General features: G+C 39.8%; 1 protein-coding gene across 1 annotated transcript in view; it reads right to left on the bottom strand.

Moving 5' to 3' along the window:
• The window catches only part of CPD (carboxypeptidase D), a 77,622-nt gene extending 57,415 nt beyond the window's left edge, over positions 1–20,207 (bottom strand). The window contains exons 1-2 of the mRNA XM_059147377.1: positions 19,402–20,207; positions 13,448–13,695 (exon numbers count right to left, since the gene is read on the bottom strand). Coding sequence (XP_059003360.1) covers positions 13,448–13,695; positions 19,402–20,135 — 982 coding nt within the window. The 5' untranslated portion in view covers positions 20,136–20,207. The remainder of the gene's footprint in view (positions 1–13,447; positions 13,696–19,401) is intronic.
• Positions 20,208–25,804: the final 5,597 nt, after the last annotated feature.

Below are 25,804 nucleotides of genomic sequence, written 5' to 3'. Positions count from 1 at the left end.
AAAGAAGGTTAAAAGATACACCAGGCAAACATAAAACAAAAGAAAAATGGAGAGGCTAGAGTATTATCAGCCAAAGTAGACTTGAGAACAAGGAAAAGTAGCAGGGTTTTATTTTATTTTATTTTTTAAAAGATTGATTGATTGATTGATTTGACAAACAGAGATTACAAGTAGGCAGAGGGGCAGGCAGAGAGAGAGGAGGGGAAGCAGGCTCGATTCCAATATCCTGGAATCCTGGGATCATGGGATCATGACCGGAGCTGAAGGCAGAGGCTTTAACCCACTGAGCCACCCAGGCGCCTCAGTAGCAGGGTTTTAAAGAGGGATACTACCTAATGATAAAAGGGTCAATTGACCAAGAAAACATTGTAGTCCAAGTTTACCATCAAGTAGATCTAAAGGACATTTAGAGCACACCCTACCCAACAACAGCAACATACATACTCTTTTCAAGTACAAATGGAACACTCATCAAGACAGACAATACCCTGGGTTGTAAAACAAACTTAAACAAATGTACAAGAACTGAAATCATACAAGGTATATTCTTTGACAGGAAGGAATTACAGAGAATCAGTAATAGAAAGCTATATACAGGATATCCTTTTCTTAATGAAATCTAAAAGTAAAGCACATTTCCTGAGTTTATAATAATAAACTACTCTCAGAAGTCAACTTACAAGTTGTGGTATCTTCCTAATCCACATATTTCTAAACTCATAGGAACCCACCAACGTGAACAGTGGTAAACTCATTTTTATTTGCTATACAAAAAAAGATTAAAATGCTATTCTAACTCTAGAATATCAGAAAGTTTTTATTCACCAGCTTCAAGTTTCACTTTAGCAATTAAATTTTGTAAATCATCTCTAAAAAAACCTGGAAGCAAATGAAGATATTAACTGAGTTTTGTGAGGTGCTACCAATAGGCATTATTTGCTATCTGGGTTAAACTTAACATTTATTTTCCCAATACTAACTGTCAGTGAGTAATCTTAACTAGGCAGCCGGTTGAGATCTTTCTGTCTTGATCTTTGCCCCAACAACAACAACAAAAAAACCCTACCTATACAAAGCTAGAGTTTCCTGTAACAGAGAACAGCCATTAAAATGTAGATAAGCCTGATGTTACTGACAGCTGCGGCTACTTACCAGATTCAGTTCATATGTCTGCTTTTTTTTAAGGTGGTGTCATGTGGCTCAATACAGGCTACAGGATTAAAAATCAGACCTCAGAACAGTATCTTTATCCAGTTAAAGAAAATTTAAATTTGGGGAGTGGAATATTCATTACAGGCATGCCTCAAAGCAATAAAATATTTTACTAACAGTATAAAAGGGTCTGTTATTTATCTGACTTATTAACAATCATAAATAAGCATACCTCTGTTATCCATTTCTCTCTCAGGGGGCTAGCTAAGCCAATGACCTTCAAATTTGTTTATTCGTACTAAAATAATTTTGAAAAATTATGCAGTGCTTCACATAGGTGGCATCTAAAAGTTTTCATCTTTAGTTTAACTAGTTGCAAACAGTGTAGTTTCCTGGATGGTATAAATTTTTATATTTTTAAATAAAACTTTTACATTATTATTTTAGATGTACCCCAAAAAATAAAATATAGATTTAATTCCTGGAATCATTTATATAAAACTTGTGTGAACATATACTCTTCTTTCACAATAAGAATTTTACATCTTCCCTTTTTCTATCTGAACTTACATTTCCATTCTGCTTCATCCACAGGTTATTTGAATGTGATATACTTGTATGGTTCAAAGTGTTACACCGATCATCCTATAACACTTCAAACTATAATATGTATGTATATGTATGTAAATTTTCCTAAATTTTCAATTACCTTAATACCCTAAGAACTAATTTTTATCTTTTAGATTGAATTATTATAACTATGGGCATAAAATTTATCAGAAAGGCAAAATTATCAATTTTACTAAGCAATAAACAGGTAATAATTACTGAAAATATCTTTTTTTAAAAGATTTATTTATTTATTTTACAGGGGAGGGCAGAGAGAGAAGAGAGAGAAACCCAAGCAGACTCCCCACTGGATAAGGAACTGATGTGGGACTTGAGCTCATGACCCTGAGATCATGACTTGAGCCAAAATCAAGAGTCCATTGCTCAACTGACTGGGCTACCCAGGTACCCCCAAAATATCTTTTAATTTTAGGAAAGAGTAGGAATGGAAGATCTGGAAATTTATTTCCTTAAAGCTATCAAAACAGGTCTCTTCCTTCTCCCCATACATATCTCAGTTTGAAAATCACTGATTTAGACTCTTTCCTCTACTTACAAGAATTGACAAAGAAAGAAAAATGGTACAAATTTTGCTTTTAAACCTATCTACCCAGGTGCCTGGCTGGCTCAGTCAGAAAAGTAGTGCATTAGAGCTTCATGTTATAGAGATTACATTAAAAAACAAAAAACAAAACAAAACAAAACTTTAAAAAAAACATTACCTTGCCAATCCAAAGTTTTCTTTGTTTGGAAAAAACTGAATGTAATGTACTATGAAATTTACAATCCCTTCATTCCTTTACCAGCATCAAAAAAAAAAAGACTAAAAATGTAACCATTAGCAAACTGTCCAGTAGTACAATAAATTGTGATTAACAGTAATTGCTATAGGTGGCTAAATCTTATGATAAAAGGATCTGCTCATACCCATTAAACTCCTTTATTTGTCCAACAACAAATTTTCATATGCTTTAGTCACTCAATTCATCGTTATCATAGAACCAGTCCCTATTACTGTTTTCACTAAAGAGATCTAGCTTTGTTGGGGGCATGAGAGGTACTTAAATAAATCAACCCTTCATTCAAAAACAGGGAACTAGGGGTGCCTGGGTGGCTCAGTGGGTTGAGCCGCTGCCTTTGGCTCCGTTCATGATCCCAGGGTCCTGGGAGGTCCTCCACCTCCACCCTGCCTTGCTCAGTAGGGAGCCTGTTTCTCCCTTGGCCAGCCACTACCCCAAATTGTGCACGTGCTCTCTCTCTGACAAATAAGTAAATCTTTAAAAAACAAAACCAAGGGACGCCTGGGTGGCTCAGTTGGTTAAACAGCTGCCTTCAGCTCAGGTCATGATCCCAGCGTCCAGGGAGCCTGCTTTTGCCTCTGCCTCTGCCTGCCATTCTGTCTGCCTGTTCTCGCTCTCTCCCCCCCTCTCTCTCTGATAAATAAATAAAATCTTAAAAAAAAAAAAAAAAAAAACCAAAAAACTTCAAGAACACCGGCGTGGCTCAGTTGGTTAAGTGTCTGCATTGGGCTCAGGTGATGATCCCAGGGTCCTGGGACTGAGTCCCAGATGGGGCTCCTTGCTCAGCAGGGAGTCTGCTTCTCCCTCTGGCTACCGCTCCCCCTGCTTATGCTCTTTCTCACTCTCTCTGACAAATAAATTTAAAAATCTTAAAAAAAAAAAAACCAAAAAACCTACTTCAAAGGACAGCGAGTTCTCACAATTTTGACATCTGTGAACAATTTATTTATAGATAATAAGTGAGTTAATAAGTGATAATTTTGCACTCCCTGATATATTTTTAAAACTTAATGAGCATAGCGCTCAAAAAATTTTAAGTGGGACATCTGCATCAAATGAACAGAAAAAAACAGAGGCCCTTTAAAAATTCCCCATATTCCTGGTCTTTAAATTCAAGTTTACTATGAGCAAATCTTAATTGAACTTGGTGTTTGTATTCTCAGCAACTTTATCTATTTTCTTCACCACTCCCACTGAATATATATTTGCTAATGATATGGTTCTACAAAGTTAAACTAAATTACACAGTTCTGCATCTGTTTTCAGTTTTGTTTAAGTTGGTTGGTCAACAAGATCTCTCACACAGCTCTTTGAACTACATTTTCCTTTTTTTAAAGTACTCTCCCATTCTCTACCACCTGAGTTAAATAGAAAATAGAAAAAAGAAAAAAGAAAAGAAAGGAGAAAAAAAACCTGATTATCTAGACCTCAGATCTGAAGATTTAGGGACCAAATCCTAAAGTAGTGATTAACATATGGTTCTCCACCTTCATGTAAGTCTATCATGTTATAAAATATACAATTGTGCTGCTCCTAAAGGTCAGATTTTATATCAGGCTGTATATTTTAGTTTACTAAAGCAAACTTGTGACTTGAGTAGAAGCAAATATATTCTGTTTGAGAACTGTTTTACCTTTTTGCTTTCCTTTCAAATTAGGCAGCATTCACATTAGAATAGAGAAGAAGGAAGAAAGAGGTCCAAGCACCTCCTTAATGTACAAGTTTAGAGAAGACCAAAAGCACTTTACTAATGCACATTTGATTATCAATAGTATTCTTCAAGCATGAACAATGGCGTGAAAATTAATATGTGAACTTCCAGCATTGTTTAAAGAAAACATCCCAGAGCAAAATGCCAGAAGTACTTATACTTTAGAGGTTAAAAAACAAACAAACAAACAGACTCAAACCCCACCCATCTGTTCATTTATATATGTACTCTATTTTTTTTTCCAAAGACTTTATTTATTTATTTATTTGTCAGAGACAGAGAGAGAGATTGAGAGAGAAGGATCACAAGCAGGGGGATCAGCAGAAGGAGAAGCAGGCTCCCCACTATGCAGGGAGCCCGACATGGAGCTCCATCCCAGGACCCTAGAATCATGAACTGAGCTGAAGGTAGACGCTTAATGGACTGAGCCACCCAGGCGCCCCTATGTATTCTATTATACATATATATTCTAGTTGAATTTCTGGCTCCAGCTCTAAGCAATTAAATTATGTCAGGAAACAATACCAATTCAATTTCCAAAATCATATATGCTGCCATACGTTTTCCTTATCTCAAAACTGCTAAATCTCTTTATTATCTTGACTTCTCTCCCAATCTCCAGAGCCTATTTCCCAACTGCCCAATGGGCACTTGTAACTAGTAACTAATACCTCAAGCACCATCCCCGATCTTCACTCCTCTCTCACCTGAAGAGAACATGAACACAAACACACATACTCCTCCAATTAGTATTCCTAGGTTCAATCACCTCCAAGTTAGATCTTTGGGTCCCTCTTTTTGACACTCTGTTCTACCATCTAACGGATGGTCACCCTGTAGTTCTTTTTGCAACAATTTCTTATATCTCACACTCCCTCTTCATTCCCCTGGCATCCCTCTAGATAAAGCCCTTATCTCCAAAAAAAACTCTGCACCAAAGAACAGTGAACACTCCCTAGTCTCTCTTCCTCTAGCACTTTTTCACTGCCAATACATTTTGTATAAAGATAACTCCAGGGGCACCTGGGTGGCTCAATGGGTTAAAGCCTCTGCCTTCAGCTCAGGTCATGATCCCAGGGTCCTGGGTCCGAGCCCCAAATTGGGCTCTCTGCTCAGCAGGGAGCCTGCTTCCCCCTCCCCCTCTCTCCACCTTCCTCTCTGCTTACTTGTGATCTCTGTCTGTCAAAAAACAAACAAAACAAAACAAAACAAAAAAACTCCAAATGAATAGTAACACACTGACCTTATCAAATAATTCACACTCTAGCAGGACACACAAAAAACTATTAACAACAAACCAGACAAACATCATAATGATGATATTAACAAAAAGCTCTAGGAAGGCCAGAGAGTGACAGTTACTACCCTAGAGTTTCCATCCACAGTGGAACTGGAGAAAAGCATCCCAGAAAATAGCCCAAGGTATACATTTTGGGGAAAGGACAAGTAGTTCAATGACAGGGGAGAGGTAGGAAAGAAGAGAAGAGGGGAGGAGAGGAGAGGAGAGGAGAGGTAGGATAGAAGAACAGAAATATAGGCTTGAGTCAGACTGTAGGCCCTTTAGTGTCATGCTAGTAAGTTTAGACTTGATGCTATTAAAGTGTGAAACAAGCAAAGGTGTAAGAACATTTTTGGGTTTGTTTGTTTTTTGTTTTTTTAATTTATTTATTTGAGAGAGAGACAGTGAGAGAGAACATGAGTGAGGAGAAGGTCAGAGGGAGAAGCAGACTCCCCATGGAGCTGGGAGCCCAACGTGGGACTCGATCCCGTGACTCCAGGATCATGACCTGAGCCAAAGGCAGTCGTCCAACCAACTGAGCCACCCAGGCGCCCCAACTTTTGGGTTTTTTGTTACTTTGCTTGTAACATGTAATTTTAAAAACAAAGTAATACAAGCACCAATAGAACCAGACACATAAGTATAACTAATGGTAAATTACCTTTCCTCTCTACTTCAGATTAGTAAAGATGCAGGAAAATTAGATACAAGGACAATAATCTGTATATGTTCATTAGTCAGGTTGGTTTATTTATGTTATTTAAATCTGTGTCCCTACTGATATTTTTGTCTTTGTGATCTAACAAATACTGAGACATGTTTAAAACCTCCTACTGTATTAATGGATTTGTCTATTCTTAATATATCAGATACTGCATCTTTTTCAGTTCTGCACTATCCATTTGATTTTTTCTTTGCTTTAAACAGATTCCAATTTCCTGACATCATATGATTAACTCATAATGCCCTGGGTTTGTTTGCTTTTTGTTTATTTATTTGAGTATAGCTCCAGGTGTACAACATAGTGATTCAACAAGTTCATACACCATGCCATGTTCACTCCAAGTGCAGCTGCCACCCATCCCAATACATCACTATTACGATATCATTGACTGTATTCCTTATGCTGCTCATTTTATTCCCCTGACTTCTTCATTCCATAACTGGAAGCCTTTATTGCCCACTCCCCTTCACCTACTTTGCCCAAGCCTCCACTCCCTCCCTTCTGACAAACATCAATTTGTTCTCCATCTTTATAGGTCTGATTAGGCTATTTATTTTTTAATTAATTTGTTTGCTTTTTTTAGATTCTACTTATGAATGAAATCATATGTTATTTGTCTTTCCCAGTCTGACTTATTTCACTAAGTGTAATATCCTCCATTCATGTTGTCTCAAATGGCATGGCTGCATCCTTTTTATGGCTGTGTAATAATCCATTGTGTGTATACATATACACATATTTGTGTATATAAGTACATGTGTGTGTGTGTGTGTATACCACATCTTCCTTATCCATTCACCTACTGATGGACACTTAGGTTACTTCCATCTCCTGGCTATTGTAAACAATACTGCAATAAACAAAGGAATGCATATCATGTCTCTTTCCAAATTAGTGTCTTTCTTTTCTTTGGGTAAATACCCAATAATGGGTATTGGATCATATGGTATTTCTATTTTTAATTTTTTTAAAAGACTTATTTATTTATTTTTTTGACACAGAGAGAGAAAGAGAGATCACAAGTAGACAGAGAGGCAGGCAGAGAGAGAGGGAGAAGCAGGCTCCCCACCAAGCAGAGAGCCCAATGTGGGGCTTGATCCCAGAACCCTGGGATCATGACCCAAGCCAAAGGCAGAGGCTTAACCCACTGAGCCACCCAGGCACCCCTATTTTTAATTTTTTAAGAACCTCTGTACTGTTTTCCACAATGGCTGCACCAATTTTTATTCCCATCAACATTGTACCAGAGTTCCTTCTTCTCCACATCCTCACCATAATGCCCTGTTCAATGACACAGAGTGTGCTCCCCAAGAATACGCTTTTCAGTTCATTTTTTTGGACTAAGTGTAACCTTTCATGCTGTTCAAAACAATTTGGTAATTATTTTCCCCATGGTTTCCCCTTGCTGGCAACAATCTACCTCAAGCCAAATATACCTCAATATTTAGAGCATATTAGTGCTGCTCAGTCTGACCTCCACTTTAGGCAGAGAACAGCTGCCCACAGGACCAAAGAAGTTTATTCTCACAAAAAAAAAAAAAAACCTGAATTAGTTACATTATATGCTATCTGGCCACATTTCCTAACTCTCTGCCCATAAAAGGAGAAGGGGGAAAAGGCTGAAATAAAGCACAAAAGGAGAGGAAAGAAAGTTTGATAAATCCACAGACCATTTTCTTCTTCCAAAGGAGAAAAAAAAATCATAATTACCAGTCTGAAAAGACACAGCCCGAAGTTAGCAATGTTTAAAGACTATGGCAGCTGACCTAACTAATCAGAGAATGCACAGGCTCACATGAACAACACACAGGCCTGACAATATTTCTGACCAATTTCTTATCTCAGTACTCTTTGATATAAGGAAAACAGTCTAAAAGTAGGTGATCTCAGATCAACACAGATGGCTCAGTCCTCACTGGAAATGACTAACATAAACAAGACAGGGCAAAATAAAAAGCCTAAATAGTAAGTTATTACATGCAATTTATAAGGTGTTTTGTTCCTACTTAGAATTTGAAAATAAATCAATTTTACCAAGAGTAACCAAAAACAGTATACTTTGAAACTATAGGTCATGACCCATTAGTGCACTGTGAGATATAGAAGTAGGTTCAGATAAGCATTTTTTGTTTAATGAACTAGTAGAGACTAGAAAAAAGCAATACCAGAATATATCACAAAGTACTATTTCATGAAATTGTTTCGGTTTTATGTACACACATATGAGATGTATTTAAATGACTGAAAGGTAATTTTACATTTTAGATTACAATTAAAAAAAAAAGTTTCAGGAAAAAAAAAGTTTCAGGACACCTGGATGGCACAGTCAGTTAGTTAAGCGTTCGACTACTAGTTTCGGCTAAGGTCATGATCTTGGGATAGTGAGACTGATCCCCGTGTGGGCCTCCATGTTCCAAGTGTGAAGTCTGCTTTGGATTCTCTCTCTCTCCCCCTCTACCCCTCCCACTTGTGTATATACACTCTCTCTCTCTCAAATAAATCTTTAAAAAAAAAAGTCTGAAAAACATTCACCTCAGATCTACCAGTAAGATAACTTATTTTCTCAGAGTGTGAACAAAATTAAGAGGAATATTTTTATAAACTTGTAAGATTATCTTGTCTACACATCATCTAAGATTTTAAATAACTGTGTACACATTTCTCAGATGCAAGGATTCACTTATTCAAAATTCAAAAAAGCCTTATTGTTTACCTTCTATAGACCAGGCACAGCTCTATGTGCTAGAAACAGAAAACTGAAAACTGAATAAATCAAGTTCCTGCCCTCCTGAAGTTTAAATTCCACCAGATATAAGCACCCACGATGCCAGCTGCTAGGTTAAGAGCTTTATATCCATTCTCACTTGGGCCTCATAATCCTATGAGGTAGATAGTATTTGTCTTCCTTTTATGTATGTGGGAAATGAGTCTCAGAGAAATTACTTTACTTGCATAAACTTCTCTTTCTCCCCCCACCCCCACCTTTCACACACGCGCATGCTCTCTCTATTTCTCTCGCACACACGTGGCTAGTCAACGACAGAGCTGGGATTCAAACTCAAGGCAGCAGGATTCCAAAGCTCTGCCCTTAGCCACTATACTACACTGCCTTCCAGAGTTGTTCTATCTGCAAGAAAAAAATATAACAGCATTCTGCCTAAGAAAGCTTCTAAAAATTATATCAAATTGTGACTTTTGATCATATAATTTCAATTATAGGTGGCCTGGGGCTGCTTGTCCTTTTTAAAATTTTGTAAGTTAAAAGAAAGCAATTCTTACAAGTTGACCTAAAACTACCATTCAGTTTCATTAAATTTGATTTGGAATAAACATATTAAACCATCAGATGATTTTTATGTCTCCTTAACTGTGAAGAAAGAAAAAAAGAATGGTAGACAAAAGGCAAAGAAATCAGCACACTATGGTTTAAAAAAAAAAAACAGCAGCAGCAGCAGAGGGTCTGCTCCATGAAAAAGTTTGCCTTAGGCTCTCACACAATAAGGAGACTTTAGCAGCAGAGCATGACTACTCATTCAGAGGCCTTATTAGGATAGTCATTCCCTAGAGGTACCCTGCAGATTTGAGAAACACGTTGAGAGAAGCAAGGCCCACCCACCTAGACAGCTAGATATGCTGGGTCAACTCTACTAACCAATGTGATCATGGTGGGGCCAAATGACCCCGTATCCCGTACTCCTAAAACACGGTCTAATCCTTGACAGCAGGAATTGCTCCTGTTTGGCTCAAGTTCCCATTACCTAACACAGTATATGGGAGATGGCAGAAGTTCAGTAAATATTTGCTAAAGTAATAAATGATATTGTACAAGTTATTCCCCCTCAGGGGTCTTGATTCCCTATACAGCAAAAGGGTTGGAGTAGATCAATATATTCGCTTTTAGCTCTAAAAGTATATACTACTTCGAGCTAGAATTTCTAAATACATCACATAAAGCGGCAGTCAAATTACTCCAGGACATCCGGGTCTGAGTACATGCCTAGTCACGAGGTTTCACAATATCTTACTCACTGCAGTCCTGGATAAGATAAACAAAGTGAATTTGCCCTGCTGAATTTCTTAAAACTGCTCAATATTGCTAGAAGAGATATAAGTTAGTTGTAGAAATAACCAGAAAATAGATCTGACCATCCAGCTAGAAAAGGAGAAAAGTTGATGTTCATTAAAACAATAATAGTGGCAGCAGCAAAATGTAACGTTTTCAGATGTTGTATTTAACCAAACAATCTTAATTACTGTGAAGGCAGCACCCTATTTTTTTTAATAGTATAACATAGATTTGCCTTCCTTAACCATCAATTAGAAATTTCTTTCTGTTTGCAATTTTCTCCAAAAAAAAGTAAATTATTTTTAACACATTATTTTAAATGGTATCTCCAATTAATGAAGCAACTTGACTGCATCATAAAACCATTAGTTCATAAAGTCAGACTTTATTAAATATGTTTCCTGAAGACTGAAATGGGATTAAACATCAAAGTATGTTTCTTATCTATAAAAGAAATTAAATAATTTTCAAATCATCTCTAGTTGTCATGGACAGAAATGGCTTCTAATTATTTTAAACCTCTTTATGGATGTTTGTTACATACAAGAAATATTAGTAGAAACTATAGGGGAATCAAAAGACCCTCAAAGTAGCAAGTTCTCAAACTTAGGATCCAATTTGAGTAAACAGTGCTTGACAGATAAAGTCAAAGAATAATCCAAAGGTTTAAAGGCCCATTAAAAGAAATGTCATAAGACACTTTATAATGTAACTAACTCACTGCCATTAAAAAAATAAGGAAGAGCTACGGCATTTTACCATCAGCAGATTCTAAAAGGAGAAAAAGTTTATACAGATGACATTTCCATGAATTAACTTCTACCTTCCGCTTAGTCTTTTTTTTTTTTTTTTAAAGATTTTGATTATTTATTTGACACAGAGAGAGAGATCACAAGTAGGCAGAGAGTCAGGCAGAGAGAGAGAGGCAGAAGCAGGCTCCCTGCTGAGCAGAGAGCCCGATTCGGGGGCTTGATCCCAGGGCCCTGAGATCATGACCTGAGCCGAAGGCAGAGGCTTAACCCACTGAGCCACCCAGGTACCCCAACCTTCCGCTTAGTCTTAATTAAATAGTCTAAGACTGCATAAAAAGAAAAAGGCTATTATTCAAAGGACATCCAAAGTTTAAAAAGCACAATAGCTGTTTATATAACATTTGAAAAGAAAAGGTAAACAAACTTACTTTAACAACTCTTTTAAAAATAATATTCTGTGGAAAATGAGAACCCTTATATATTACTGATAGGAATGTAAAATGGTACAGCCACTGGGGTAAATAAACAATTTGATGGTTCCTTAAAGCTAAAGAGAAAATTACCATATGATCCAACAATGCCACTCCTGAGTACATATCCTAAAGATATGAAAACAAGGACTTTTTTTTTTTTTTAAGATGCATTTATTTTAGAGAGAAAAAGAGAGCATGAATAGAGGTGGGAGGAGAAGAGGGGAAGGGACAGAGAGTCCCAAGCAGACTGTACTGAGCATGCGGCCTGATGTAAGGCTCAAATCTAACAAGCCTGAGATCACACCTGAGCAGAAACCAAGTCAGCTGCTCAACTGACTGCACCACTCAGGAGCCCTGAAAACAAGGACTTAAACAGGTATTTGTACACCAATGTTCAAGTAGCATTATTCACAACAACCAAAAGGTGGAAACAATCCAGCGCCCATCAATAAATGAGTGGATAAACAAAATGGAGTATACGCATACAATGGAGTATTTCTTCATCATAAAAAGCAATGAAGTGTTGAGATATGCTACAAATTGCAAGAACCTTGAAAACATCAGGCTAAGTAAAATAAGCCAGACTCAGGACAAACATTCTATGATTCCAGTTCTATGAAATATCTAGAATAGGCAAATCCAGAGAGATAGAGAATAGATTAGAAGGGGAATGGAAAATTATGGCTTAACGGTCACCAAATTTGTTTGGGATGCTGAAAAAGTTTTCTTAAGTAGTGAGGACATTGGGTGCACAACACTGTGAATGTACTGAATGCCACTTAATTCTATACTTAAAAATGATCAAAATAACAAATATCATGTTATATGTGTGTATTCAACCACAAGTTTTAAAAAAAATTCCATGATCACCCCATAGATTAAAATATAAAAGGAAACCATGTCCTTATATAAAAGGGAGAGAACTGGTGGTCAGCCCATTAACTAAGATGACTGCAATGGACACTGGCACAGGTACTTTACGTGGGTCCGCATATGATGTGATGTAATCTATGTGAGTCTTACTGGGAAATCTGACCAAGTTCCAGAATATGGGATGTTCTGTAGGACAACTGGCCTGAACTCTTCAAAGGATTCACTATCATTAAGAAAGTATTGATATTGATGGTTCTACATTGGGGAAACCACAAAAGCACAAGAGCCAAATGTAATGCTTGAACTTTGCTTGGATCTGATCTGGAAGAAAAGAAGCTATAAAGGAAATCTGAGGACTAATAAAGGAAATTTGAGTGATGGACAGAATGTAGGATGGTAGTACTGAATTACTGTTGACCTCTCAGTTATGATAATAGTATATGGTTGTACACAGAAATGTTCCAGTACTTGGAAACCACATGCTGAGGTACTTACAGGTGAAATATTAAGGAATCTGCACCTACCTGTGGATGCTTTGGCAAAAGAGAATGTGTGAGGGGAAGGGACAGGAGAGGAGGAACATTTAGGGTAATAACAAAAGTTGGTGAATTTAAATGAAGGATATATAGGCCTTCGTGTAGTCTTTCAATTGTACTGTGGGTTTGAAAATTTCAAAATAAAAAACAAAATTTTTAGAAATTAGAATTCCTCAAAGTTTCCTCTTTTCCACTCAGAGTATTCACAAGAAAGCTAAATGAGGAGCATCTGGCTGGCTCAGTCAGTAGAGCATGTGACTTTTGATCTCGGGGTCAGGGTGTCATGGGTGTGGGGGGTGGGGAGTCCATGCCCACATTGGGCACACAGCTTACAGGAAGGCAGGGAAGGGCAGAGAAGGGGAGGTGAGGGGAGGGGAGGGGAGGAGAGAAAAAGAAAAAGAAAAAGAAAAAGGAGAGAGAGAAAAGCCAACTGATAAAGGGGAAAATATAGCAAATTCAAGGCTTTCCATACCTTCCACATCATACCAATGTGCGCCGTTTGTGATCCCATCTTTGAAAGTCTCGTCTTCCTCTCCTGGACAACGAGGGGCGCCAGTTTTCATTATGGGATGGTTTGATGCATAGGCTTTTGCCAAGTATTTAAAGACTTCATCATCTGATGTTTTGCTATAGATTCCAGTGGCCTTATGTTCTGGAGAGTCATCAAAAGGATAGCTTGCTACCACCGAGCCACCATGCAGATTTCCAGAAAGCACAAACCTTTGAAAAAAACCAAAGCACATGTCACTAAAAAAAAAAGCACAGAAAATGCCATGTATTTAAAAATTCTACATCTTTCATAAATGAACTCATGTATCTCTTAGAGAACTAGAAGAGACAACACTATCAGCTACTGGAAGCAGAACAACAACAATGAAAGAAAAGGAAAGAAAACATCATCAGTTCAACAAATTTCAGGCAGTTTATACAAGTAACTTTAAAGAATTTTACCATCATTGAAAATGTAGCTGAGTAACAGTATAAATTAACATTCTGGGAGACAACTAATTCAGGGAATTCAAAATGTACGTATTAGGTTGAACAATATGAACTTGCCAGTGTTCAGTTACTTCTTGACCTACAAAAATGACAATTTCATAGAGTTCAACCTAATACTTGTATTTCATAACATGTTAACATTGTAGAAAACGTGGCTTGTATAAATATGTGTTGAATACATGAGTTAGGTTACTAACCTTCATGATTTTTTATATTTACCATCCCAAAATGTTAAAGGTAGGGAATCTAATTTAAAAAGTATGTGTTTTGCCTGACTCCAGTTTCACAATATACTAAATTCACATTTTCAAGAGAGAAGCCACAGTTGAGAAGACTGGGGGTGGGGAGAACCTGATACAGTGAGCTGCTTTCAGAGAAAAACAATATAGCACAGAGAAGATTAGTCCTTCAGTGCATCACCATAGAAGCAGCTTTCTAAGCCCAAGGTTTCTGATTGGTCCATTAAAAAATAAACTGACATGGAGACAGGGCTGCTCCCATAAAAGAAACATTTTTTTTTTTAATGTTTCTACTTTTAAGTGAACCAATTTATAATTTGGTGAAATTTATAGATACAGAAATACTGAAGAACTCCTTTTATGGTGAAAGTAAAAACAAAAACATGCTGAAGTCCTATTTATACATCTTTCCCTCATGGAACAGTTCAAACTATTAATGTGACTACAGATTAAACACTTTCTTCTTTGCACTTTAAATTGGTTTTTCTTGCTTCTGCCTTTTGGTGGCTGAAATGAACTGACCTACAGACATTCTAAAGGGGGCTATATATAACATTTCTTTCTATATGCTTCAAAGAAACTTAAACCTATAGTATGTCTAATTTGAAAGGTTATTTTCAGTGTGATCAGTACCATCCCAGAAAATATCAAAAAGTGAAAATTACTTGTAACACAGAATCTGTTCATCAGAAGATAAAACTTAGCCAATAAAAACAGTGACTAAAAACTAGAAGAGACTATGAAAAGAGACTAGTTAAAAACTAACATATATTATTATAAGTAGCAACCTTCCAGACACCAGAGAATGTCACTTGGTAGAGCAGCAATAGCTCAGGTTTTGGAGCCAGGCAAATGTGGGCAAGAACATTCAGTCTCTCAGAGCTGTCACTCAGTAATAAATATGATGTCACCAGTAATAAATACGATATCACCAGTAATAAAATATGATCAGGAAGAAGTTACTGCCCCTAAAGTCACTGAACCCCAGTTTCTCTCTCATTTGTAAAATGGGGGCTGAAGCTACCTGCTTCCCAGGGTTGTTCTAAGAATTATTACATGTACAACACCTTCAGCACAACCACTGCTGTGTATCTTCTGCTCAACGAATGTTCACTCCTTTGAAGATATCTAGCATCCTACTTAGGGAATCAGGGAATCACTGCCTTCAGACTTTCATTCTACTCCCCACTACCACTGCTAGCTCTTGGGCGAAAGAATGACACAGAAACAAAGCCTAAGTACATATTCTAACATTTAAACTCCATTCTACCCATCTGGCCCTCATCACTAAGGTATTATCAATTTACTTTAGATTTTTATGTCTAAAGTAATTTAAGTACTTTTCTCTCCCGCTCTGATTTTGGGAAAGATATGAGAAGGCTAGCCTACTTCAGGTAATCCATTCAGCCACTATGTCAACTACGTGCAAAATGTTCTAGGCACTAAGGAATACAACAGGGAACAAACAAACATAAAAATGTCCTCATGGCACTCATATTCTTGTAAAATAAAATGGATAACTGCATATTCTAAATAAATGAAGCAAGTATATTGCTTAATTGTATATTAATTGTATTTTTCAGTTAAATTGTATATTTTAATTTAATTGTATATTTTCAGTTAAAACTTTAAAGTCCGATTGAGATTTTCTACTAACTGCTGTTTTCACTGTTAGGCATTTCTGGCAATGCTTCTCAGAGATATTAAAATGGTCTAACTGAATACTTCAAGAAAAACAAAATATTTGCAATCTGTTTGAGTGATAAAATTCAATTGTTAGATTTTCCTTACTTGACTTGTGTAGTCTTAAAAGTATGAATGCCACTCTTATAAGGATTTCAAGACAAAGTGAGACCTATTATAGTAGCTAGAAGTTTATCATTTGTAGTCTTTATCAAACCAACTTTGCATGTCAATCCAATTTTATTTGAAAAGTATTTTATGGCTTCCATGCAAATAAATTCTTTTAAATGTACCTCATACTTGACTTCAGATCATATATTATTCCTTGCATAAGATTTAAGGTACCTCCTAAACATATTATAAATATTATAAAAAAAGATCTATAGATATTAAAAAGCCAATTTTTAACTCTATTGTGCTCTCCAGATAACCCTATAAATAACTTTTTAAAAAATTATGAGGACTAGACTAATAATACATTATAGGTTAATAAAACAAAACAAACAAAAAACCAAAACAAAACAAATAAACAAAAATTAGGAGGACTTGAGGGGTGTCTGGGTGGTTCAGTGGGTTAAGTGTCCAACTCTTGAATTTGGCTCAGGTCATGATCTCAGGGTCATGGATGGAGCCCCCTCTCCAGCTCAGTGCAGAGTTTGCTTGAAATTTTCTCTCTCCCTCTCCTTCTGTCCCTCCCCTCCCGCATTCATTCTCTCTCTCTCAAATAAATTTAAAAATAAATAAAAACAAAGAAATAAATTAAAATGATGAGAACTTGAGTCTGATACAATAAATTCTAAAGATTCAGGAAACTACAGATATAACACAAGACCCTCAACAGTAGTTTCTACCCACTCCCAGCCATAAGATAATATTTCAACAACATACCAAAAAATCACTTAAATGCTAATCTCCTATTAAAGTCTAAGCAGATATATTTAATTAGAGAAGCCTCGTATGCCAAAAATGTGGGCTAAGAAAACTATAAAATCTTTATTTTCATGATGGGGTTAAAATCTTATATATTTTCCTAAGTATGTGTCAATCATCAATAATACAGAAACACCACTGGATGAAGTATAAGGTAAATAAAGAAAATAAAATTCACTTTCCTAAGCAGAAGTTATTGAGATAAGTCTTAAATTCTTACATACCCAAAATAACAACAAAAATCTATTTCTAATCTAGCCAGGTGAATAACATATCTAGAAATCATTTAAATGATTTCAGAAAATACACTGAAAAAGGTAATTTTCCCATTTAGACTGATGTGTTCAGTTCTTAAATTTCCTATTCACAGAGCTGACTCCAGAAATCAATCTCAGATTGTGTGCATGCTTGTGCTTCTAATTTTATTTATATATCAGTGTCCTGTTATTAATTTATCACTAAAGAATATGCATTTTGAATTTATTTGTGAAAAGTGAGGATGGATGGATGTACTTTTCACCCTATATAGGCACCTACTTTCCCTTCTTATTAGAGTTACATGTTTGAAATGTGGTTCGTTATGACTGGGACAGTCCATAGCCACAGAACCAAATGACTTTCTGTGTAATGCCAAAAAACACAGTTTAACTTGTAAATTCATCACAAGCTCCTGTCTATTGAACTAACTGGCCCAACCAAAACTTATAATCATTAAACACTATGATATGAAAAAGTTAACCAAGAGCAAATTTTTTGGTTCCACATTTAAAGTTTAAGGCTTTTGGTATAGCCTCAAGGTGACTTGCACCAAGGCAAAGCTCATTTTCATTTCTGGTCACCGCAGAACTAATAATGATGAGAAAAATCCAGTCACGGAATTTATATCCCGGCAAGGGTCATGACAGGGCATTTTCATTTAAGCAATGGAAGCAGTTCATTCGATATATCATCTCAGAAATGCCCTGGCCATCATAGATTCTGACAACAAGATACACATTAAAGTCACGTTTCTTGGGCAAATGTTCAGAGCTCATTTTTTTTTACAAGAAAAAAATTTCTTCCCAGAATAAGTATGTTAAATTAAATATCTACAAGGGATCTCAAAAGGAGGAGCAAAGTGAAAGGTGGAAGATAAAAAAAAAATCTAGGAGTGTCATAATGCCTATGAATTTTCTAGGTCCGTCACATGCCTTGAAATCTTGTAGACAAGATGATCCCAAGTCCCAGAGAGCAACTTCTCTATTCATTATTACTTTTATTATATCTGTCACTTAGAAACCTTTAAATCAAGATGGAAAGATTAACTATTGCCTCGCAAGCCTTATGAAAGACAAAAATGGGGATACGGGGGCAAAGCCGAAAAAGGGAAGCTGGCAAAGCTTGAAAAGAGAAGAAGTACATGCTCACTTCAGACATTATTCCATCTGGAGTAAGTTCTCTCTTCTTTTATTCCTCCTCTCCTCCTTTTTGCTGACAATCCTACTCATCTCTCAAGACACAGTTCAAGTTCTACCTCTTCCACAAAGATGGAATATTATTGCAGCCCACACACATTTTGTCAGTAGGAACAATTCCTGTAAAGTTTAACTGGGTACATAAACACATATCACAGATATTTATAATATTCTCGTTATGTATCAATTTCTTGAGGTCCTATTGCTTTTAATTTTTTACAACGCACACAGTGCTTACTAACACTTAAGGTATTAAATGTGATAATTAGCCATTCAGCTCTGGCCCACTAATAAAGTACACAAATGACACCAGAAACCTCTCAGAGAAGCTAAAATGAAGCAGCTCGCAGATGAAAGTACCAGCTCTGTGCAAGTTCTCCAGCCATAGCCATATGCTCCCTAGCTGAGTCAGAAGTAGAGACTGGAAGAGAACCAGTTTCCTTCAAATAACCAAGACCCTGAGAGTGTCATTTATCATTAATGGGTTACAACCTCCCTCTACAGCTGTTAAGGGCACTGACAAAGAGTCAGATTGCCTGCATCCAAGTCCCAGCTACACTTCCTACTGTGTACATTATTTAACCGCTCTGACCCTCAATTTCCCCTTTATGCAAAACAGGGATATTAACGATGTCTGTTTCATGAGATTGTGACCCACGTCAAGTGAGATCATGCAGTCCAGGGAAAGAGCTTACTTAGCACAGTAATAACAGCAATATTAACAGCTTATTTATAAAATGAGTGAGCTGACCTAAGGAGTTATCCTTAAGTTCTCTTCTACTGCTCATATTCTATGATTCTGTGACAATAGGGACCAGAATGTCGGAAAGAAGTCTCGCTTCTAGCCAAACAGCTCTTTGCATCGGTTGAACAAATGACAGCCTCTAGGCAGCGCTTCTTGGACTATTAGTGGGACTAGAGACTAAGCGGCCTGGGCCCTGCCCCGGGTACCAGGTGTCGCCTTCCACCTTCACTACCCCCGTCCCTGGGGCCTGCAAGCAAGCACTGTTTGAATGCCTACTGAGTGCACTGTCGGAATGCCCACTCAGCCTCTGACCCCGCAGGCTCACGTGGGTGGGCGAGTTGGGGTGGGGGTGGAGGGTTAAGGTTACGACACTCACTTGTTCTTGCGCATCCAGTCCATGAGGGCGCGCACCTCGGGCACTTCGTCCAGGTTTGGGGGCTCGCCGGTGCTGAACTGGTCGGGGAAGCTGCGGTTGAGGTCCCGGCCGCGGCTGTTGTCGCGACCGCTGGCGCCGGGTGGGCCACTATCGCTGAGGCCGCAGTCTCCCTCCCGGGAGCGCTCAAAGCCGTCGGGGTTGAGGCTAGGCAGCAAGTACACGTCGGTGGTGTTGAGCAGGCTGACGATGCGCGGATCCCCGCGCCGGTAGCCAGCAGCCAGCTCGCGGGCTAGGTAGATCAGCACCTGGCGCGACACGGTCTCGTCGCCGTGCATGTTGCCCACTAGCTTCACCTGCGGTCGGCCGGGGAGGAGAGGCCCCGCCGCGTCGGACCCCAAGTCACCGTCAGGAGGCGGCGGCCCCAGGCCGGCCGTGAGGCGCAGCACCCACAGCGGCCGACCCTCCACCGAGCTGCCGATGCTGAAGAGGCGGGCCAGGCCCGGGGGCCCTGCGGCCGCCGCCTCCCTCAGCGCCGAGCCCAGCTCTTCTTCGTGGTAGTAGCGATTGAACTGGCCCTCGTCCCCCTCGGCGCCTGCGCTCGTCGTAGTTGTCGTCGCCTCCGCCTTCTTGATGTGTGCTGCCCAGGTCGGGTTCCGCAGCAGCGGCAGCAGGCACAGCAGAAACGGGAGGCGCCCGGGCCGCCACCGCGGCCGCGCGTCCCAGCCCCTCGCCATCTTCCAGCAGCGCCGCTAATCCCCACTCCGCTCCCGCGGCTCCGCGCTCCGGGAGGCGGGGGCCCGCCGGATCCCCTCTGCGCCTAGCAACCCCCCTCCCGCCCTCCAGTCGCAGCCAATCGTGGACGGGTCTTCTGCGGCGTCACGCAGGGGGCGGGGCTTTCCTTAAAGCTGCAGCTTCGCTCTGGGCGTGCCTTCCTCCTGTCCCGGAGTAGTTTGGTCGGTCTCTTCCTTCCCTCGGCTTCCTCTCCCTCGCTTTCCCTCCTCCCCGTTTCCTCTTCTGCGTTTGCTCCGCGTTTCCTCTACTCGCGCAATCTCTCCTTTATGGCTTACGCGTTAAATTCTCACCCACTTTTCTCTGAGTACTCTTACTAGCTCCCTTCCCATCTTTGTTGCAGCTTTTCCCCGTTGCGCTTTAACGCTTCGAACTGAGAATCGAAAGAATCAAAAGATTCCAAAGAATCAAAGAACTACAATAAAAAAATTTAATAATAATAATCAAAAGGTTCGAAAGAATCTACCTTGAAAGAGCCAAAGGACGCCCTAGCCGTTTCCACCCCGTGCCTTTCCACTGGAGCCGTCCTGCCTTGGCTTGAGCCCAGCGCCCTGCAAGCCACGGAGGACAGCAGGACACTGGGACACTTAGAGCTCACTTCTCAAGGCAGTCTATTCCAGTTTTTAGTTTCTGTGTTGAAAGAAGGTGTCTTCTTTATGTTTAGCAGAAATCTGCTACGTAGTAGGCTCCCTTTGTGTTAATGTATAATCATGTATAATGTATATGTCCTTAGGTGTCATTCCAGGTTATTTCACTGCCACTAATTCTTGTGTGTGCTGGTCTCAGCCTTCTGTCGGCAGATTTCATTTCATAGTTCACTTTCTCCCCTCTCACAACTCTCCTGAAAGAGTTATTTGTTTAATTGTGGCCTTAGAATGACATTCTTAAAGAAGCAGGTATGACATTTCTGGAAACACTTGCTTGGTGAGTATAATTCCTGAACTCAATGTTTTGTCAAAGCTGGCAAATAGGGTTTTTTTAAATCGTCTAGAGACAAGGCCTTTTAAACTGGTTTTTAAAATAAGCTTCAGTCACTTTAGCTTGAAGAAACACAAAACCTCACAATTTTTGTATCAATTGTGAAATTTTACCCATCTAACAACATAATTACAATAACTGTGGTATTTTCTTCTTTCAGAGCCAGGCATTTCAAGGCCGTTCTTGAACTATGATTGAACCCTAATATGACTAGTAAAGAGTTCATTCATTTCTCTGTCAAATATTCATTGAGCATCTACTGTATGTCAGAGCCAGATGCTGGTAAGATAGAGATCAGATACAGTCTCTGATAGAGATGTCCAGGTATGATATGAGGGAAACCTCATTCAACCTGAGGAGGAGAAAAGGAGAAGAAAAGCTGAAGGGGAGAGGAGGAATTCTGGGCAGAAGGAGGAGCAAGCCCAGAAAACTGCAAGGCCTGAGAACACTTACTTCATGTTCTGAGGACTGGGTGCAGATCAAGATTTCGATGTGAAGGTACTCACAGGTGTGGAGGTGACCTGACAGGACCTAAGCCAGAGAAGCAGGATCAGAACCTGAAAAGCCTCACAAGCCAGGGTCTGGGGAACACATAATACAGAAGACCATGGGAGCCATGGATGGATTGTAAACCAGGTAGATTTTAATTTTGAAAAATCCCCTTGACCCTAACATAGAGAATGGAGTCGAGAAGGCCTAGGGCTTGAGACCAAAAAACTCGTGAGGAAGATACAATCCAAGAGGACATGATGAAGCCTTTAACCTTCAAAGGCGATGACAGTGGAAGCAGAGAGAAGGAAATGGATATGAAAGACTTTCGGGAAAGGAAGTATATAAGGTCTGGTGGCCGAAAGAGAGGACTGTAGGCTGACTCCAAGTTACAGCCTAAGCAACTTTTGCAGGTGTTCACCAAGATACAGGTGAGAAGAGAGCTCAGGCTTAGGTGATGATAATGACTTTAGCACAGTCACTGTGACTGGTGCTATAAATGCCTCGTTTGGTTGAGTCCACATCATACACAGCAGCATAACACATCAGGAACAGAAGCCTCTACTTGATACAGAGACCACTTCCCCCTGGGGAGTGCTTAATCGTTACACGATGCACTTTTACAATAATCTAAATCAAAGAAACCCCAGGGGACATGTTAACCTCTAATCAAATATTTCCTTTTCTACTATTTTTGCTCTCCTTTGAAACCTCTTCCTGCCACCTCACTCCCAGCCTCACCTAGGGAGGCAGCCTTGAAATGTAAATAAATAAGCTTGAGGGCAGTGAGACAATGTGATGTGACTTGAGCCTGAGCCCTCCCAGGAATCCTCAGACCTCTCTCAGGTCTAGAGTCTCCGGTCCTAGCAGGTACACTGTGCCAGTGGCTAGAAGTGAAACCTGACCCTGGCCACGGCTCACTGGAGGAGAACCTCCAGCTACATACCTCTAGCTGTCCCAGAGAAGTCTTGAACCTTGTGACAGGTGTTCCTTTCCTCCTCCCCCACAGGGAAAGTGTTGGCCTCACAAATGAAGGAAGTTAGGAAAAGCTTGAAGGTGAAAAGGCTTCCTGTTCACAGAAGCAGAGCAGTAAAGACCTGGACTTTTCAAAACAAGGCAGAGCTGTTGGATGGCCTTGTTGACTTTGGTAATCACTTTCTTTAAAAGACTTGAAGGTAATTGAAGAACAGCATAAACCATGAACTTGTAAATGTCACATTGTCTGATGCAAACATCTGTAAACTTACAAATTCAGTTTGGTAGAGGCTTATGGAGCACCTACTCTAGATCTGCTTTGCTGGGCACAGGAGGACTGGAAGATGAATGAGAGATTCTCCTTTTCCAGAAGGCCAGAGTCTAGTGAGGGAGATAGAACATAGACAGAACAGCGTGTACCCATAGGGCCAGAGCAATGCAAAGGCTCTGTGCTAAACCCTTTCTGTTGGCTGATGCGTTTAATCCTCACAACTACCTGAAGAAGGTACTATTATCATTCCCCTTTCAAAGATAAAAAGGCTGAGGCACAAGGTCTCACAGCTGACAAGCCACAGACCTAGGGCTCAAACCCATGGAGTCTGGCTTCAGAGTCTGTATGTTTAACCTCTGTAATAAAACTGCTTTTGTGTAGTGAACTAAAATGAAACAAAACAACAACAACAAATGCTATTGGAACACAGGAAAAGGCAACTAATTGTGATAAGTCAGAGAAATTTTCACCAATACTGTCAGACTCATGAACCAAGCTGAAATCCTAGATCAACCATTTCCTAGCCGGGTTTTCTTTGGTTTGTTTTTTGTTTTTAAGATTTCATTCATTTATTTGACAGAGGGAGAGAAGGAACACAAGCAGGGAGAGTGGGAGAGGGAGAAGCAGGCTTCATGCTGAGCAGGGAGCCCGATGCGGGGCTCGAACCCAGGACTCTGGAATCATGACCTGAGCCAAAGGAGACACTTAATGACTGAGCCACCCAGGCACCCCACCCCTCAGCTGGTAAAGTTATTTCTGTTTTCTGATAATTAAATGAAACAATGCATGTATAATATTTATGGCATAGTTTGCATATTACAAGCTTTCAGAGATCATTATTTTTTTAATAATAATAAGAAATCTCAAAGAGGAAAAAAAATGGAGAAAGGGGCAGTCTAGGCAGAGGGACCGGCAAGGGTAGAGGGACAGCGGCAGGTTGTGAATGGTGGCTAGAATATAAGATGTGTTGAGAGAAGCCGTGAAGGCAGGCTGGGGCCAGATGGTGAAAGGACTTCAGTACTATGCTGGGGGGGGGGGGGTTGCTTTATTGCACAGGAAATGGGAAACTTACAGAGCCACTTCTGAGGGGAGTGGTATGGATTACATCTTTGTTCTAGCAAGAGAATTGCAGGGGCTGTGTGGGGAGGGCTAAAGAGTAGTTACCGTCTGGACAAGAGCTGTCTGGCAAGCTTTTCGAGGTTAGAAAGGAAAAGATAAATAAGAAAGATGTTTGGGTTGTTGGATTGACAAGATTGAACAACTGCATGGGTAAGAGGGAAGAAAAAGAAGAAAAAGATGACTTCACAAGCTAGTGAGAGTGCCCAGATGGATGGCCTTGCCATGATCCAAGACAAGGAAGGCAGAAGAAAATCTTTTTAAGATGAGGATGAAATTGAATTGATCTTTGGATTTAGCAATGCACAGGTTCCTCGTAACCTTCGTAAGAGCAGCTGTAGCAGAGTGGTGCAGGAAAAACCGGAATGGACAGGGCTCAAGAGAGACTAGGAGCGGGCTCCTGGCTAGCTCAGTAGTTAAGAGTCTGCCTTCGGCTCAGGTCATAATCCAGGGGTCCTGGTTTGGAGCCCTCCATCGGGCTCCCTGCTTGGTGGGGAGCCTGCTTCTCCCTCTTCTTCTGTTCCCCCTGCGTGTGTTCTATCATTCTCTCTGTCAAATAAATAAATAATATTTGGGAATGGGTTTGTTTTTTGTTTTTAAGGTGGGAGAAAGGTTGTGTGCTAAAGGGAATGATCTAGTAAAGAGGGAAAATCTGATGATACAATAGGGCGGGAAATGGCTGAAGTCACAGGATCTAATCCACCAGTGAAAGGGCTGGCCTTCAGTAGGAGCACGGATCCTTGATCTGTAGTCACCCAGAATACATGGGCATAGGTACAAGTAAGCGGGTAGGCGAGGTGGAGTGCACTAGTGGATATTCTCGATTGCTTCTCTTTTCTTTTTCTTTCTTTTTTTTTTTTTTTTAAGATTTTATTTATTTATTTGACACAGAGAGATCACAAGTAGGCAGAGAGACAGGCAGAGAGAGAGAAGGAAGCAGGCTCCCTGCTGAGCAGAGAGCCCGAAGCGCGGCTCGATCCCAGGACCCCGAGATCATGACCTGAGGCGAAGGCAGAGGCTTTAACCCACTGAGCCCCCCAGGCGCCCCTTTTTTTCTTTCTTTTCTATTTTTTTTTAAAGATTTTATTTATTTGACAGAGACAAACACAGCGAGAGAGGGAATACAAGCAGAGAGAGTGGGGGAGAGAGAAGCAGGCTTCCCACCAAGCAGGGAGCCCAATGTGGGGCTCGATTCCAGGACCCTGGGATCATGAACCGAGCCCAAGGCAGAAGCTTAACAACTGAGCCACCCAGGTGCCCTGCTTCTCTTAATGAAATGGGAAATAAGGCCATCAGCAGAGAGTAAGGATGTTATAGTAGGTGTCAGAAGTTCGAGAAAAGACAGGAAGGTGGCAGAGAGAAATGGAGACTAATAATAGTTTTCAGTCTTTGATACTTATTTTTTTATTATTTTTTTTTAGTCATTGATACGTAATAGGGACCAGCTGTTTTTATCATGTCCTCTATACCTCAAAGCTAATGGGACATGGAACAGAAGGGTTTCTTTGATTATTTGTTTGTTGAGGAGATCATCTGGGAGCCTAAAAAGTATAGTTAGAGTCCAAAGAATTGAGTTCCGAAAAGCCAGCTTGAAGGGATGGGGAGGCCCCTGCGAAGATGAATGTAGATGAGGGAAAAACTGGATCACAGTTACATTCTCCATTTCACTTGAATTTTGTTCCATGCCCAAGTTCCTCTAGTGTTAACTCACCCAGACAAGTGACCACTTGCTCTTGGTTGCTTCTGCAAGAGTATGTCCAATCCTAGCACCTCGCAGGCCAAGAA

The sequence above is a fragment of the Mustela lutreola genome, chromosome 15, assembly GCF_030435805.1.
Source record: "Mustela lutreola isolate mMusLut2 chromosome 15, mMusLut2.pri, whole genome shotgun sequence".
NCBI lineage: Eukaryota > Metazoa > Chordata > Mammalia > Carnivora > Mustelidae > Mustela > Mustela lutreola.
Note: the sequence above shows the minus strand (reverse complement) of the source record. Positions and strands in the feature narration are given on the sequence as shown.